General features: G+C 39.9%; 2 protein-coding genes across 3 annotated transcripts; both read left to right on the top strand.

Moving 5' to 3' along the window:
* The first annotated feature begins 7,155 nt into the window (after positions 1 to 7,155).
* Positions 7,156 to 8,416, top strand: LOC131675677 (uncharacterized). Its single transcript, XM_058954752.1, has 4 exons — positions 7,156 to 7,344; positions 7,832 to 8,034; positions 8,092 to 8,218; positions 8,283 to 8,416. The coding sequence occupies exons 1-3, from the start codon at positions 7,213 to 7,215 to the stop codon at positions 8,216 to 8,218; spliced, it is 462 nt and encodes a 153-aa protein (XP_058810735.1). The 5' UTR covers positions 7,156 to 7,212; the 3' UTR covers positions 8,283 to 8,416.
* Positions 8,417 to 8,778: 362 nt separating this feature from the next.
* On the top strand, positions 8,779 to 13,280 carry LOC131675659 (UDP-glucosyltransferase 2-like). 2 transcript variants are annotated; one of them, XM_058954717.1, is made up of 6 exons: positions 8,779 to 9,394; positions 10,143 to 10,696; positions 10,771 to 11,193; positions 11,255 to 11,486; positions 11,555 to 11,780; positions 11,866 to 13,280. In XM_058954717.1, the coding sequence occupies exons 1-6, from the start codon at positions 9,382 to 9,384 to the stop codon at positions 12,158 to 12,160; spliced, it is 1,743 nt and encodes a 580-aa protein (XP_058810700.1). In that variant the 5' UTR covers positions 8,779 to 9,381; the 3' UTR covers positions 12,161 to 13,280. The 2 variants fall into 2 exon arrangements, with proteins under 2 accessions (XP_058810700.1, XP_058810708.1); XM_058954725.1 differs by having other exon boundaries at positions 8,785 to 9,232; positions 11,866 to 13,277.
* The last annotated feature ends 2,754 nt before the right edge of the window (positions 13,281 to 16,034 follow it).

The following is a 16,034-nucleotide window of genomic DNA, read 5'->3' as shown; positions in this document are numbered from 1 at the left end:
TACTAAACATAATCACCAAAGGAAGCTCATATATAATTAATACAGTTTTCAAAAGAGATATGATGCAACAAGAGATACAAATTATCCCGTGATTCTCGTTAAAAAATGTAACATTTGAAGGCACTCATTTAAGAAGCCGCTTTGGCATCAATCGAAGTTTGCACGCATAATTATGATGTTTCACTTTTTCATGTTTCAATCATCGTGAACCGCAATTTCCATTTAGTCATCGAATTATAGAAATAGATAAAAATACCAACCAATAATAGATAAAATTGAAAGTGCCACTCTTGATATAGATATCGAATACCTATTCTAAGAAAAAGCGATGGCCTGTTGCGTGAAGTTATTTTATTCGTAATCTCATCGGCTAAAAGGTAGTCGCAAGGCTTATAGTTATATGACAGTATGTATGTGTATGTACATATTTGATTATAGTGTAATTCAGCACAGCGAACATGTCCGGTAAATTGGTGCTAATTAATAGCTCGAGGCGTTTCACATATTGATCATTAATTACGTTTATTTCCGGGAAATATAAATTTATTAAATGTATTTAATTTTTTCAAAGGATCAGCTAAATATTATTGGTTACATATTATCAGCTTCATATAGATATAATCAACAATGAGAACTTATAAAACTCTAGACTATTTCCCGTAAGATACTGTGAAGTGATTCTGCTCATAATTGCAATAATTTATTTTAAAAAATTCTTAAATTAAACTTACAAATGTAAAAGAAATTTCAAAAATGTAACGAATGAATAATTGTAAAGTATGTTACGTTGTTTGTTGGAAGTGAAAATTTTCAAAATTATTTTAAGATAAAAAACGGCATAAAATTTAAAGACATAATTTACAGTATTGTTGATGAAATATATATCTATTGACATGAATATATCTTACAAAAAGTTTGAATTCATCAGAAAGAAAATAATTCGACGGTTCCTAGCGATAAACGGCTATCTGATAGCGGTCAGGATAAAAGAGAATTATCTCATCGATAACTAAAAAAGGGACTGTCTCGTGGCCACTTCAAAGAGGTGATATCACGGTGCGGGATAATTCAATAGAGGGCTGTCATGGCCATCAAACTTATTCAATCTTCATGGCTTTTGTATGTACAGCCCTTATAGCAATTAGAAAAACGTAATTTGACAGACTTTATATAGTTTTTTATTGGCAAACTAATGTTGATTACAAAATATTAATGAATTTGATTTTATTTCTGTGAGCGATGTCAGACAAATGTTCTTGTATAAATACTGACGACAAAGGCCAAATCAAAATTGAATCCATGTAACTTGATTTTCAAAGCTTTTCTTTGTCGTTCATTATATCTTCAAAATAATTCGTATCAATTATGACAAATTGATGTTTCACTACCAAAAGCTCAACTTGAAACCGTATGTATGTATATAACCGTTAATTTTCCGCCACGTAGTACATATATTTCATGAACACATCTCAGCCAATCATATTACGAATAAAATGTTTCAATGTGACATCCATCAGTTTTTTATTAGGAGAATATAGGAAAATATAGAAATAAAATAAAATAATAAGGGCCTGACAGGAGTCATAAGTTGGAAGCTACGTGAAAATTAGATGATTTCAAATCGACAGACAAAATAGCCCTTTATTGAATTATCTGCCAGCATAGCACCTTTTTTATCTGACGGCCGGATAGCACCTCTTCGAACTAGCCACGAAATAGCCCTTTTTCGGATTATCGATGAGATAGTTCTTTTTTATCGTGACTGGTGAGATAGTCCTTTATTGCTAGAAATCGTTACCATGTTAAAAAATAAAGAAATTCTAATTGTTAACTAGGTACAGCTAATAGTTTGATTTATTAGAATAAAAAAAGTGGAAGCCAACTTGGTGTGTTACCCATCGTTGCCCCATTGTTACTGAACTTAAGTATCAATGCAGTTAGATGTTTATTTGCCAATTACTGGCAAATATTGAGCACATCAAATCATAGAATTATTATGTTTTATTTTGTCTATAACAGCTTTGCGGCACTACTATTGGTGCGAAAAAGATAGTCATCTGATTGTTAAAGCATACATCTTGAGGGGAAGAATCACATGGATATGAACTTTACTTGGCGCTGAAGCTTATAGATCTACTGATTCGTCTGCGGTTCATCTAGACCAATTAACAAAAGTACAGCGGCAATGGAAAGACAAAAAACACGCATTTTCGAGCTGTTTCGGACGCAGACAATAATTGCTCTATAAGAATAAAAAAATCACTTACTTTATTTGTATAAAATAGTAGTTGATTCAGATAAAACTTTGAATTATAAATTAAATTATTTTCCCAACGTTTCAAGATTTTCTGATAAAATAGTAGCTATACGAAGTTGTTCGCGTCTGAAATAACTCGAAAATCCGTTTTTTTCCATGCCGCCACAACTACGTTAATTGATCTAAATGAATTGCTGACAATTCAATGGATGCTCGAGGTCTTAAGCTTCAACGCTGTGTAAATTCTATTTTCATGTGATTTTTTTTACAAAGATGTTCCAATAATACAAAAACCTTTTACCTTTTATTTTTTTGAAAAATTCAGAACGCTTACGCGTTTTTCTTGGTGAAAAAACGCGTGTAAAAGGTTGATAAAACAATTGACGAACGATTCGTGAAGAGTGTGTGAAAGGTTTTTCATATAAACATTTTATTCTGGATACTGCAAAGAATCACAAGCTGTCTAGCGATAATCATTGCAACAAATTATCATGTACGCAGATATCCATACTGAGCAAGAGTGATAATTTTCATTAACATCAGTATTAATTGCAATGATTACCGCTACAGGGCTTATGATTCTTCGAAAGAAGCAACTTTGTCTGGAGCGTAACCAAGCTCATATTGGGACATTCAAGAGTCAAAGATGAAGAAAGATTGGCAAGGTGTGCAACCAGCATGTATCCTATCCAAAGGGACTGTATACAGGAAATCAAGTAATAAAAGAGTTTCGGCACTCGTAACTATCAGACTCTTGGCTGTTCCGCGCGACACCTTACAGTTGAATCGCAATATAGAGTCACAAATGCTAGTCGATAAGTCTGGTCGGTATATAGGACAAATGCAGATGACGCACATTCTATAACAAAAATACAAGAACAATTTACATTCAAATTGTCACTCTATTAACTAAGCACATTACAAATGATTAAGCATCTATACTTCAACCTAAGCCCATGAAAGAATCTATGACTATATTATGATGTACTAGTTATAATTATTAAAATAAAACAAATTGTAAAAACTTTAAACCAATTATTATGCACTGAAGCTCGAATAGAGCAAAAAGTGATAATGTGAATTTAAAATAATAAATGGATGAAAGGATGACGCTACTGATAAAATATAATTACAATTAACATATTATCTGGATTAAATTAGAACGGATTTGCGTTTGGTAATACCAATTACCAGTTCACAATTGATAACAATTAGTAAGGGTATCTAAATGATTGTGAACTATCTGAATGATAAAATAATTAAAATAGAACCAACTTGTAATGAATATTATAATGAATGTGTAATGTTTATTATTCAGAGAGAAAAAAAACAAATCCAAAGGACTCTAACATTGTTTAAATTATTTTGAAAGAAAGATGAAAATAAGACAGATCCAGAGGACTTTGTAATATTATTTATAGGATACTTAAAAAGAATGGTTAAAAAAAAGTAAACAACTGACATTTACTTTTATTGACCAGTGTTACCATAAACTACTGGAATTCAATAAACGTCAATCAGCGCTTATTAGTAACTGGAATACAACGGAAAATCTTGTATACAGTGTGAATTTTTTTTTTTTATTTACAAAAAAAGCAACACACATATAACATATTTGCTTTTTTCTGTTGCTTCTTCCATTTGTACATTTTCCTATGCAATATCAGCACTGACACTGATTGGTTTTTGGTACATTGATTGCAGGGATTGTTTTTTCTTGTTTACACGATACTCAAGTTCTTGCGCCTTTTCTGTTGCATACTAAAACAGAATATTTTAAATAAACGTTTATATTACGTAGAAGCGTGACGTTTAAAACCGCAGCAGTTAACAAATATAAAAATAATGTTAAAACTTATTGCTACATTCATATCTCTTACAGGTTGGGCATTTTGCTTCAATGTTTTTCTTTTCAATCATTTATAATGACCTTCCCATTAATGGTCATCACGTTATCGGCTATATTTAAATCTTTATGCAAAAAGTGTAGCTCCAAATTCTGTAAAAGAAGTAATTAAATGTATAAATATTGTCTTCGATAGATACGTATCGTTTATTCTTTGCCATATAGATATAATGCGTCATAAATTATTTTCTTACCTTCGGCACTCCAAACAAACAGCATTTGCGAGTTCCATCGGCATTTCTTTGCTTCATATCTTTTGCAGTACCTAGCATAACATGAACTTTTCCGATTGTTATTAGCTGAAAGTACTAACACACTAGATAAGATGGATGTGGTCAATCAAAGCGCCTATTTTCCAAGATGCATTCGCAACAAAAAAAATAAAATGAATAGACATCTTAGTATTCCCGTTTGACGTGTATAAAGCTTACCCATTTTTTTGACGATTCCTATTGGAAATGATGCTCAAAAAATTATTTTGTTAAGAATATGGAATTGTTACTCCACACTTGCAGTAAGGAATAATCAAATGCGTGTTTAATAAGTGTAACTTCATTCATTCGTTTGTTCATTAAAAAAAATGTCACCGAAACTTCAGCGAAATCAATAATAAAGATTGGCTCAGATGAATTCAAAAGGTAAAGATTTGATCGATTACCTAAAAAACTTTTTTTCAATGGGGATGCATATTAAATTTTCGAATTTTCAATGTCGCCAATAAAAGTTTTAATATATTCGTGCATAGAAAAGAATGTGAGAAAAATATAATATACAACATCATATGCTGCTACGTTATTAAATTTAAAATGGTTACTGGATTGGAGTACCAACGTCATTGAATATTTACTAATTAATATCGACGGATATTGAGCATTTGAAATCATATTATTTTATGTGTGCAGTATATTTGAGAATTTTTAATTTTCTTTATAACAGTTATGACTTAATTCAAGTATCAAACTACATATTAATATTATATGTATGTGTGAGTTTGTGTGTGTGTGTGTGTGTGTGTGTGTGTGTGTGTGTGTGTGTGTGTGTGTGTGTGTGTGTGTGTGTGTGTGTGTGTGTGTGTGTGTGTGTGTGTGTGTGTGTGTGTGTGTGTGTGTGTGTGTGTGTGTGTGTGTGTGTGTGTGTGTGTGTGTGTGTGTGTGTGTGTGTGTGTGTGTGTGTGAACCAGAAATGGGCGTGCGAAGAGCGCTTGATCAAACTCGTTGGCTTCTTAAAAATAGAACTATAGCCTTGAGGGAGATAAATTATCGATAAAGGTGTACATATCTAGTCACTAGAGAAGTAATTGTGTTATCAGGAACTTTGAAAAATAACAGTTAGCTGTGTAAAAAAACATGCAAGTCATCTGTGAAATATTTACAATGTAGAAATGTATAATTTATTTATTTGCAGTTATATTTAGATATCTTTATCATCAGTATACTTTAAATAATTTATAATTTTTAAGAACTTTTTGCTTAGCATGTGTTCTTTCACGAACAGATGAAGCACGTTTCTTTTCAGCAAGCCATTTTGTTATTTGACCATATCAAAGCTTATTGCGAATTGGTGTTTCTGTAGACTTCGAAATTAATTGTCGATCGGAAAAATGCATTTTCAAAAGAAAGTGGCATTGAAATCGATGCTTTAGCATTCTATTAAGGATTCTTTAATAAATATTTAGTTTTTACGTTATTATAATTCACAATATAGTTTAAATAAATTTTTTAATCATTGTTAAACAAAAACAACCGTTTTTTAATCTTCACTTTTCCTTTTACCTATTCCCACCATCAGCTTTTTCATCAACTATACGTAACTGGAAGTTGATAAGGATCAGCCGAAAAATTAAAAAAAATGGTTGTCGTTAACAATATTATTTTGAAATTGAAATTGACAAGATGAAAAATGTTGTAAATTCTACGGAAATTTTGGTATTAAGTTATTATGTATATTTCGGTGCTAGTGCAGGATAGCGAATTCCAAGTCCACACGAAGATGAATTTTTGTCCCGACGATGGAAGAAGATTCAGCGTATTTGCGAGCGCGTGCGTCAACGAATATTTTCTGTCGATATATCTATCTATCGACTATCAATCGAGGCGCGCTTCGCCCACAGATTGCAATTTGCAATGGCAAGCACTAAAGACAAATTCAACTTGGAATGTTTCCGAACAATTAGCAATTGTGATCCGAGAGCGAATTTTCACGAAAACTCGACGTATTGCTCATTTATTTCATCGGATCGTTACACAATCGCAGTACGTTACAGCGCAAAGCTCATTTCTGTGCAAGTCTTAGATTACATTGTTCGTTTGCCGTATGTGCACTTTTTCCTCGTTATTACTTTTTCACGTGCTGATCAATGAATGACGGCAAAGACCAAAACTTTTGTAGGCCACTTCACGGCCATACATATCCGATCCTAGAGCACGAAAGCGCCTTTTCAACTTGAAATCAGTAAGATATCATCAACGAAGATTTACGCTATCTCTAATAATAGAAAGATACGCTCACTTCGGAGCGATAACATTTCGCATAAAGCTTTCGATTGATTATTTGTCGAGGAAAATTTTTCTCGAAGCATAGAAAATATTGCAATTTGTGCTAGGCCACTTATATCGTACATTCTAACACTGCATTTATGACAGACTGAACCTCGCATCTAAACGCATAACCCAATAGTTCACGAGTCTATCGACCAACCGTCTTCGAACAAGGAATAAGCTCTTCCATTTACTCTCGTGAATTAAGCGCGCGTCGCTTAATATAATTCGCGTGCAGCTTGATGCTTGAATCAAATGAAAACCGTTATCAGGAAAATGTCAAGTTCTCAAATACACTGCATACGTGGAAGAATTTTGATTGGAAACGCTCAAGGTCCGTCGATGCAAACTAGTGAATTATCGAGGAACGAATCGACAGCCCAGCAAAATGGGTGTACGCGGCTATACGACGTGGCTCGGTGCAGTAGGCGAGGCTCGGTCAGTGCAGCGGCGAGTGCACTGGTAAATGGTCGTCGGTTGCGATCGGTCGCGGGCAGAAAAGCGGCAGCGGGATGGAGCGCTGGGCGAAAAAAGTGGCAGTGGTGACCGGGGCCTCGTCGGGCATAGGCTTGGCCACGGCCAAGGCTCTCGTTCGCAACGGCCTCACGGTCGTGGGCTTGGCTCGCAACGGCGCCCGCATGAAGGTACGCGCGAGCTTGCTCTCCTCTCGTCGCGAGCGTTCAAGGCGCGCAGCTATGCGAGCCACTTGTCAATTTGATCAAGGAAAGAAGCTCGTGCTCAAAGCCTACAAACCGCGAGCGCCAAGCTTGCCACATTGCAGTGACGCCTGTGACTATAGCTGCGACTATATATAGTTTTCCTGCTTTCGTTCTGCCTAGCTGTCCGCGGATACGCCTGCGCGCCATGCTGTTCGATCATTTTCACGTCGACTCGTAATCACCTTCGTTGCGCCAGCCATTACAACCAATTACACAGCCACGACCAAATCACAATTATATTGTTTACTCTATCGATCAATTCTGGCTATATCATCCACGCTTATACCGATTATCTCTTGCTACACCAGCAATAATAGCCAACTTGCTGGCCGCTCTGCCGATCGGAAACTGTTGCACTCAATTGACAATGGCACGGTGTCCTTGACATAATCGGGAAATCTGTGAAAAACAGGACAGAAGCAACGATATACGTGAACGAACGGTTGCAGGAGGCCATGAAAGGCGTGAAAGGCCCTGGCCAATTTCACGCGAAAGAATGCGACATCACGCAGGAGGAAAGCGTTGTCGAGACTTTGAATTGGGCTTACAAACGCTTCGGCTCGCTCAACGTTCTGATAAACAATGCCGGCAGTATGACTTACCAAACAATAGAAGGTTTGTGCAAAGCCCCGACCAGATTCACACGAGCGTTCACAACTATCCGCTTTTCAGACTCGCCCACATCAGACCTGGAGAGTGTTATCAAAGTGAACCTGATGGGGCTGCTATACGCAACCAAACGAGCAACCACACTGATGAAGGACACTCAAGAAGACGCTCACATTGTCAACGTGAATAGGTGACTCGTGAATGGATTCGGAAAGAGAGAGCATCGAACTAATTGCTTTTCCACGCTGTCTCAGTGCTTACGGCCACAGCGTTCCACCTTGTTATCCAAATATGTCATTCAACGTCTATGCCGCTGCCAAATTTGCCGTCAGGGCTTTATCGGAAACCCTAAAACATGAATTAGCAGGCTCCAAAATACGAGTCACTGTGAGTATTTTATGATAAACGAAAACGATGTAATGAGAACGTCGAGCAATCTAGTTAAGATTGGAGTAGAGCTGGAATTGCCATATCGAATACACCGTGTCGTGTAAACGCAGGAGGTGAGCCCGGGTCTGGTGAGAACGGGCATGGCAGCGAACACCGCCGAGGTGGTCCCAGGGGTGGAGAATCTGCCGCACCTGAACCCGGAAGACCTCGCGAGCGCCATTATTTACGCACTGAGCGTTCCGCCTCACGTTGAAATCAACGAGATAATGCTACAGGCTCGAAACGCTTAGCCCCAGCCCCACACGTTCCTCTGACAAGACACCGCATGTCATTTTCTACTTTGTCACGAAAATAATGAAGCTCTCGTTCGCTCACCCCGCACAGCTGTTCTTTATTAACAAATTCGTTATTAAATTCAGTGCTCGCTTAGATTTGCCTTTATCGCAATTAAATACGCCCGAGAATCCTTCGACGGAATCGCGATCAGCGATACCGGCTCGTTCGTCAGAGGTGCCGGGATGACGCGATGACGGAGCGAAAATCTCGAGAGCCCCGCGAGCGCGCAGTTGGAAACGAGAAAACGTCGGATAATGCGAGATGGCGCGCCGCGCTATCGGCCTTGGCGTTTCGCAGCGAACGCGCGCTTGGTGTGCCGCGGCTCCAGACAGTCGGCCACTCGCACCACGACGATCAACGCGCGCCTCGTTCCGCGGATAAACAGCTTTCACTCGCGCGCGTTCACGTAAAATAACGCGGAATCACTTGCCACCGTCGCGCTCACGAGGGCTCATCGTCATCTCGAAGAAATTCATAGGTAACCGAGCCTGCAACTATGCGCTCGAGTGCTACCAATTTTTCAAACTCGTTCGAAATAACAAGCGGCTTGGTGACGCTTAACGCAACAGTGTCGATTTTTTGCGCCGTTGTACAACCACTGCGTAATCGATTAGTCGACCTTTTCGAATGTGCAATCAAGGTAAAAAATTGCGAATTATTAGAAATTATTTCTACTCGTGGAATCCTTCCTCCAAAACAATATTCGGTTTTAAGCAAAATAATTGGGTTTTTTGTAACACTCGGAACGAAATCGATTGTCAAAAACTCTTTTGAGTTTTTTGCCCATGAGAAAAGCTGCTTTAAGTCGAATACTTAACAATTTCATAACAGCCAATTGTTTGATTTAACGACTACTATGTGCGGACACGTGAGAAAATTGAACTTAAGCATATTTTATAGTCAATCCGTTCTCGAGATCGTTGCGCAAGAACACGGTCATCAGTGGTTTTTTTTTTAATTTTGTTGTTTTGCTTGAACTCTCAGCAATTATGGTTCAAAGTATTTTTTTCTTTCGAGTGTTATCGTTGATTGGAATACTGTTACGATTCCAGCATCTATAAATTTAAAGAAAAAATATGATAAATAATGACGGCGTTAAAAATTATTGTAAAAAAAATCCAATTTTCCAATATAGTCTTTTTTTCATGTGCTTTAACGCAAGCTCTTCGCTTATGATAATGACATTTCGGAGCAGACCGGAAGGAATTAAAAATACAATGATTCGAAAGCTTATCTCGTTTGAAGAGAAAACGCAAGGGTTTGAAATTCACAACTTTGACCTTGATGTGGCAACCGAAAAGACTGATTAACAGATTACACGGTATCTGTCCATGAAACTACACGCACGGAGTTTCCGGATGGCGCTAGATTGTCTTTTCGTTCGATAGATCAACAGCTTTCAGAGAACATCCAAGCCGGGTATAAAAAGCGCGGAAGGGATAAAGAAGTAAGCAGGAAGCGGCAAGCTCGAGTCGAGGACTCTGCGTCCACCGATTGTCCAGGCAGGTCGAACGGACGAATGGCGGTGGCGGCGAGGGCCGCGTTGCTGAGCGGCATCGCGATGATCGCCTGCTGGCAGTGCGCGCCGAGCGAGGCGCTGCGGATCCTGGTGATATCGCCGCTGAACAGCAGGAGCCACGACGCCATGTCGGACCGGCTGGCCAAGGCGCTGGCGGCGCGGGGCCACCAGGTCGACGCCTACAGCCACCACCCGCCCAAGAAGCCGCTGGCCAACTACCGCCACCACAGCCTGGCGGGCACGCTGCCGGCCTTCACCAACAACATGAGCTACAGCGAGGCGCGCCAGTTCCGCGGCGACCCGCCGCGCCTCGTGTTCAAGCGCATCGTCGAGCCCGTCTGTGAGCTCATGGGCCTGCCCGTCTTCGAGCGACTGCTGCGCGAGCCGCCCAGGGACCCGGCCTACGACCTGGTCGTGCTGCAGGTGAGCCTCGATCCACGTCGGGCCGCCCGGCCCGTCCAGCGCCGAGACCTCAACGCCGACCGCTCGCGAGGCAGATGTTCGTCGCGGACTGCTACCTGGCCTGGGGCCGCCACCTGGGCGCGCCGCTCGTCGGCCTCTCGGCCATCTCCTCGCTCGACTGGTTCAGCGGGGCGCTCGGCAACCCCTTCAACGCGGCCATCACCCCGGCCTTCGCCACCGACCTGCACGCGCCCATGGACTTCTGGCAGCGCCTGTACAACGCCGCCTGGTCGGCCTTCGCCTCCCACAGCCTCGGGCGCATGTTCGCCGAGCAGCACTCGTTCGTGGAGCGCTACTTCGGCGCCGGCTACCCCAGCATCGAGGAGCTGCGCCGCGACCTGGACCTGCTCGTCGTCAACTCGCACTACTCGCTCGACGGCGTGAAGCCCCTCACGCAGGCCCTGGTGCCCGCCGCCGGCATGCACATCTCGCCGGAGGACAACGCCACGCTGCCCGAGGTCAGTCGCCCCCGCGCCCCCGGCTCTCAGCGCCCCTAACAGCCGTTGCCTGCGAGCGCAGCAAGTGCAGCGCTGGCTGGACGCAAGCGAGCACGGCTGCGTCTACTTCACCTTCGGCTCGATGCTTCGGATCGAGACGCTGCCGAGGGCGGCTCTCGAGGCGATCTACGCCGCCTTCGGCAACGTCGCCCCGGTGCGCGTGCTCATGAAGATCGCCAGGCCAGAGGCGCTGCCCCCCGGGCTCCCTGCCAACGTCATGCCGCAGCCCTGGTTCTCTCAAGTCCAGGTTTTCAGTGGGTCGTCGACGCTCTTGTCGCGCCGCCCTCGCCCCGGCCGTTCTCACGCGTCCCGTTCGTTTCAGAGCACAAGAACGTCAAGGCTTTCATCACGCACGGCGGTCTGATGAGCTCCATCGAGGCCATCAGCAGCAAAATCCCCATGATCGGCATTCCGATATTCGGCGATCAGCCCTACAACGTCAAGACGAACGTTCGGAAGGGCATCGCGACGTACGTCGACATCGACTCGATCACCGCGGACAAGCTTACTCGAGCGATCAAAGACGTTCTCGACGACCCGTCTTATAGGTAAGTGGCGGGGCCTCGGCCTTTCGCCAGCATTCCACGCGGCCACCTCTCGTGCAGGCTCGACTGTTGGTTTCGTTCGTTCCAGAGACAACATGAACAGACTGTCGGAGAAGTTTGTCGATCGACCGATGACTCCGCTCGACACGGCCATCTACTGGGTGGAATACGTCGCGAGACACGGCAAAAGGTGTCTGCGATCGCCACTCGTCGACATGCCCTGGTGGCAAGCTAACTTGCTCGACGTTTACGCGTTCGTGGCCTGCGTGCTTATCCTCGCTTATTACATCCTCAAATTCCTCGTCAAGAAGATTTGCGGTGTCTGCTGTGCAAGCAGGGATCAAAGTTCGTCGGGTAAACTGCAATCTAAAAAGAAGAGATAAGCTCCGGTAGCGTCATTTTGGCAGATTTTCTACGATTATGTTACCCGTGGATTGAACTTGGTGCTCACTCTTGTATGTGGTAACGGTACATTCGCCATCTCATGGTGGCATGAGAATTTCTTTCAGATCAAATATATGTATGACAGCGCACGAGTTTAATCAACATTCTAGTCTTGTGTAATTCACATTGACAAATACTACATTTCAATTTCCTAGCGAAAACCAATTAATTCCTAATATTATGCCTCCAAATAAAATGTCAGATTGCTGGACGAAGCTTTCAATAAATATACTCAAGTTGATGAGCATTCATTTGAATAATCTAGGATCTCAGAGAATGCGAACGTAGGCCTGCAGCGGTAATATCGGCTACAATTAATCAAAGCAAGGCCAGTAGCATTCGACGTGAATCGACATATCAGCTCTGCCGCAGCTGCTTGCTCGTTGCTCCTTTGATTCTATCGCTGCGGCACAGCCTGTCGTGCGTGAAGAGCCTTGCCCAAATCTAAGAATCGCATATCTCACGACACCCAGGCACAACTATCAATTTTCATTAGATCAGTACACTACCGTGCAGTGTATTCACAAGAATCCAACCAACTGTTCGAACGGAATCACATTTACTGAAATGAAGGTGAAAACTGAAATGAGTGTATATAATGCACCGCGCAAGTTCCATGACACGCTGTAAGTTTTATTTTGTCAATCTTTCTTCAAGGCTCCTTGCACCCCGTACTTTTTCGAGTACGAAAGTCCATAAAATTACTTAACTCGAACGATTTCCTAACGCACTTCGATTTGAGCAAACCAGTGCTTTATTTACTTAGCGTTTACTCAATTCCAGTAACTTTTTGAATTCGAGTAATCCAACATGAGAGCACGTCAGTACTTTTTTGGAAAATTAACGTTATTCGAATACCTTCAGATTTGATCTTAATAAAATTTTTTATATTAAAATTCGTATATGCAACCTTATGCATATATAAGCAATCGTTATTTTATTATAAGTTAAACTATATAATTCCATAGACAAGTGTCATCGTATTAATGGTTTTATAAATACATTATATAATTAAGTATAAACTGGTAATTTGAGATAAAAAAGAACAATTGTTTGTTCCTTTTCGACACTTGCGTGTTAAAGTGTCAAAAAGAAACAGACTATTATTATTTTCAAAGATAAGTTAGCCAACCCAACCCCTTACAAAAAAGTAATGAGTGCCACGTTGAAGGATTTTGTTCGTGATCTAATTGACTGAAATATAGTCACATGATATACATGATATACTGTTATTGCGACAAATAAGCATGTCGACGTGGTTTCAAGTTAAAATTTTAGTAATAACAAATTCAATTTATCATAATTGATATAGATAATTTTGAAGATAATGAAAATAAAATATAGGCTACAATATTATTGTTTTAACACTTATTTCATGAAACTAACAGCGAGTAAATTGTTTGGTAAAAGTAACAGGTTATTATGCTTTGGAATTATTCTCATTATTTTCTGTTACAAATCGATAATCTTATATTTAAACGTGTAAGATTGACAAAAATGTTGTAATGTCGCAATCTTTATTCAAAAACTAGGATAAACGTTTAATAGCAATTTGACCCGTATAGTTTAAAAGAACTATAGAGATTGTTTATGACAGTTTTCGATGTGATATATCATGAATTCGGAATACGCGGAACTGTTTTACTAATACACCTTTCCACAGTGATATATGTTTTGTAAACAAAATTGAAAAATCCACCTTTGAAAAAAGTGATTTGTGTTGAATATGTTAATCAATGTGACAAGAAATGAAAAAGAAAATGAAAGCACGCAAACTGCGTTTTATGTCCCTAGTACAGTAAAATATTTCTGAAAACAATATCTCATATTTATCTCGTACATAATATGACTTATGGTCAAAGTTGAGAAAAATTGACTGCTTTGAAAGGCGCATTTTTATATATTTACATACAGACGCTTACTAGCATTTTAACCTGTAAGATAGATGGAATTGATACGAAACAATATCCAATACGAGACTGTCCAAATTTTGAATTGAACGGCGTTCTATAATGGTACGGCATTGCGCTATCAGTCAGTGACAATTTCATTAATTTCATTTTGCGCCCTAACGATCGCATTTTTCAGTTCTTCCGAATTCTCTTTCAACCTACCATTCTATTCGTCGCGATCATCAGATATTTTCTGATACGTTAATAAACCAAACGATGTCCCAATTACTGTCGTTCGAATTTATATATCCAATTTGAAAGCACAACGGCTGTATTAATCATAAATTTTCCATATACACTGCTATAATAACGTCTTTTTATGTTGCAATTTTTTATTTCTGTGTATAGCCAAAGAGAAAATTTGACAGTTAACGAAAAGAAATATTAAAATATTTCAGTTATCAAAGTTATTAACAAGTCGATTTTGGTTTTATTTCTAAAAATCAATGCGTTACTCAACTACGGCGTTGCTATTTAGTAGTAATTAGCTTATAGTACTAAACACGAGAAATATATTTATGTAATTAATTTATAATTCACGTGGGTGACAACGCTTTTTTTTTAATAGCCCAATATCGGGTAAACTTTCTTGGTAGCCCTGGGAAAAGGAGGTTTTTAGAGTGCTCTAGCTTGACCTTCATATCTTTAAATCAGTTGGGCGAAGTTTCAGTTTAAAGCTACAAAATGACTTTTATATAATGGGGCCTCATACTTTGACCGAGCAGTTCGCGTATAGCAGCCTCGCATTGAGTTCGCTTACCATATATTGAATTTTTGAAAAAACAGTTAATGTAGTTAATGCAATGCCCCCAAGCGTTCTAAAGTAAGAAGAATTTACTTATGTACATATTTAAAAGAACGAGCAATGCGAAATATGTTTTGGAATCGGGCAGAGCTTGCAGTCACTTTGTGTACGCCAATGCATATATTGAGTGGGCCTGTAGCTGACTATAGTTAACATTGCGCAGGCTGAGGATAAGTCAAGGTAGAAGATCACGCCTGAACGCTTAAAGATAGACGCAACTACCAAGATATCCTGTTGAAGCTCACCGGTCAGATTGCTTATGACGAGCCTATTGTTCGTCTGGAGCAATATTTATCTGGATTTATTGAGACATAGATCAGCACTAAACGCGGCATAGCAATCATGTTAATGACTTCCAATGAATTATCTACTTACAAAGTTACTGTCGATTATACTCGATTATTAAGTTATACTCTCTGCTTTGAATGGTGTAGCCAATTTGGTTTCTTTCTTCTTAAAAAGACATCGAACTTGGATTTTCAGTGTTTTACATTACTAATTTTGTACAAAGCTTCATTGTCAAAATTTCAGGAATGATTTTGCCGTAATAAATATCTGAAGAATGTGCAGTATTCAATTGTCAATCAGAGTAGTGCACTTTGTTCAATTTTTTATTATTGTGACTGTTCTTGTAAAACGTTATGAATGGAAAATTAGCTCGAAAGATACTTCAAAAGAATTTTTTTTTTGACATTATCCATTCTTCTTGACAAAGCTCAATAATCCGTAAAAAGTTGATTTTTTTCTAAATTGAATATGAAAATACCAATATCTTTTCTAGATTTATTGTCAGCATCTAAGGAGTTATTTCTCTCTTAACTCCATACATAAGAAGATTACTTTTGCTTCAGAAGGCTACTGGGCATTGCATTTCTTAATTGAATGCTTTCTAATAATTTAGTGGAGGTAAGCATGCTAGTTGTCTGTACTCAACTTTGACTAGTAGTTCTTACCGTCAGACGCTGCGAGCACGCAAATGTACATGTATGGTACCGAAAGCTGCAGGATCCCATCCTTGGGGCGCGCACGCGTTTTGAAGGTCGGTCAATTCTATTT

The sequence above is a fragment of the Phymastichus coffea genome, unplaced genomic scaffold (genome assembly GCF_024137745.1).
Source record: "Phymastichus coffea isolate CEN01 unplaced genomic scaffold, Cenicafe_Pcof_1.1 PCOF00001, whole genome shotgun sequence".
Taxonomy (NCBI): Eukaryota; Metazoa; Arthropoda; class Insecta; order Hymenoptera; family Eulophidae; genus Phymastichus; species Phymastichus coffea.
Note: the sequence above shows the minus strand (reverse complement) of the source record. Positions and strands in the feature narration are given on the sequence as shown.

Bases quoted from the DNA above. Each gene is read 5' to 3' on its own strand.
- LOC131675659 (XM_058954717.1), top strand. The intron at 10,697-10,770 runs GTGAGCCTCGAT...CTCGCGAGGCAG, and splicing joins ACGACCTGGTCGTGCTGCAG to ATGTTCGTCGCGGACTGCTA. The intron at 11,487-11,554 runs GTGGGTCGTCGA...CGTTCGTTTCAG, and splicing joins CTCTCAAGTCCAGGTTTTCA to AGCACAAGAACGTCAAGGCT.
- LOC131675677 (XM_058954752.1), top strand. From the start codon at position 7,213: ATGGAGCGCTGGGCGAAAAAAGTGGCAGTGGTGACCGGGGCCTCGTCG. The intron at 7,345-7,831 runs GTACGCGCGAGC...TGTGAAAAACAG, and splicing joins GCAACGGCGCCCGCATGAAG to GACAGAAGCAACGATATACG. The intron at 8,035-8,091 runs GTTTGTGCAAAG...TCCGCTTTTCAG, and splicing joins GACTTACCAAACAATAGAAG to ACTCGCCCACATCAGACCTG.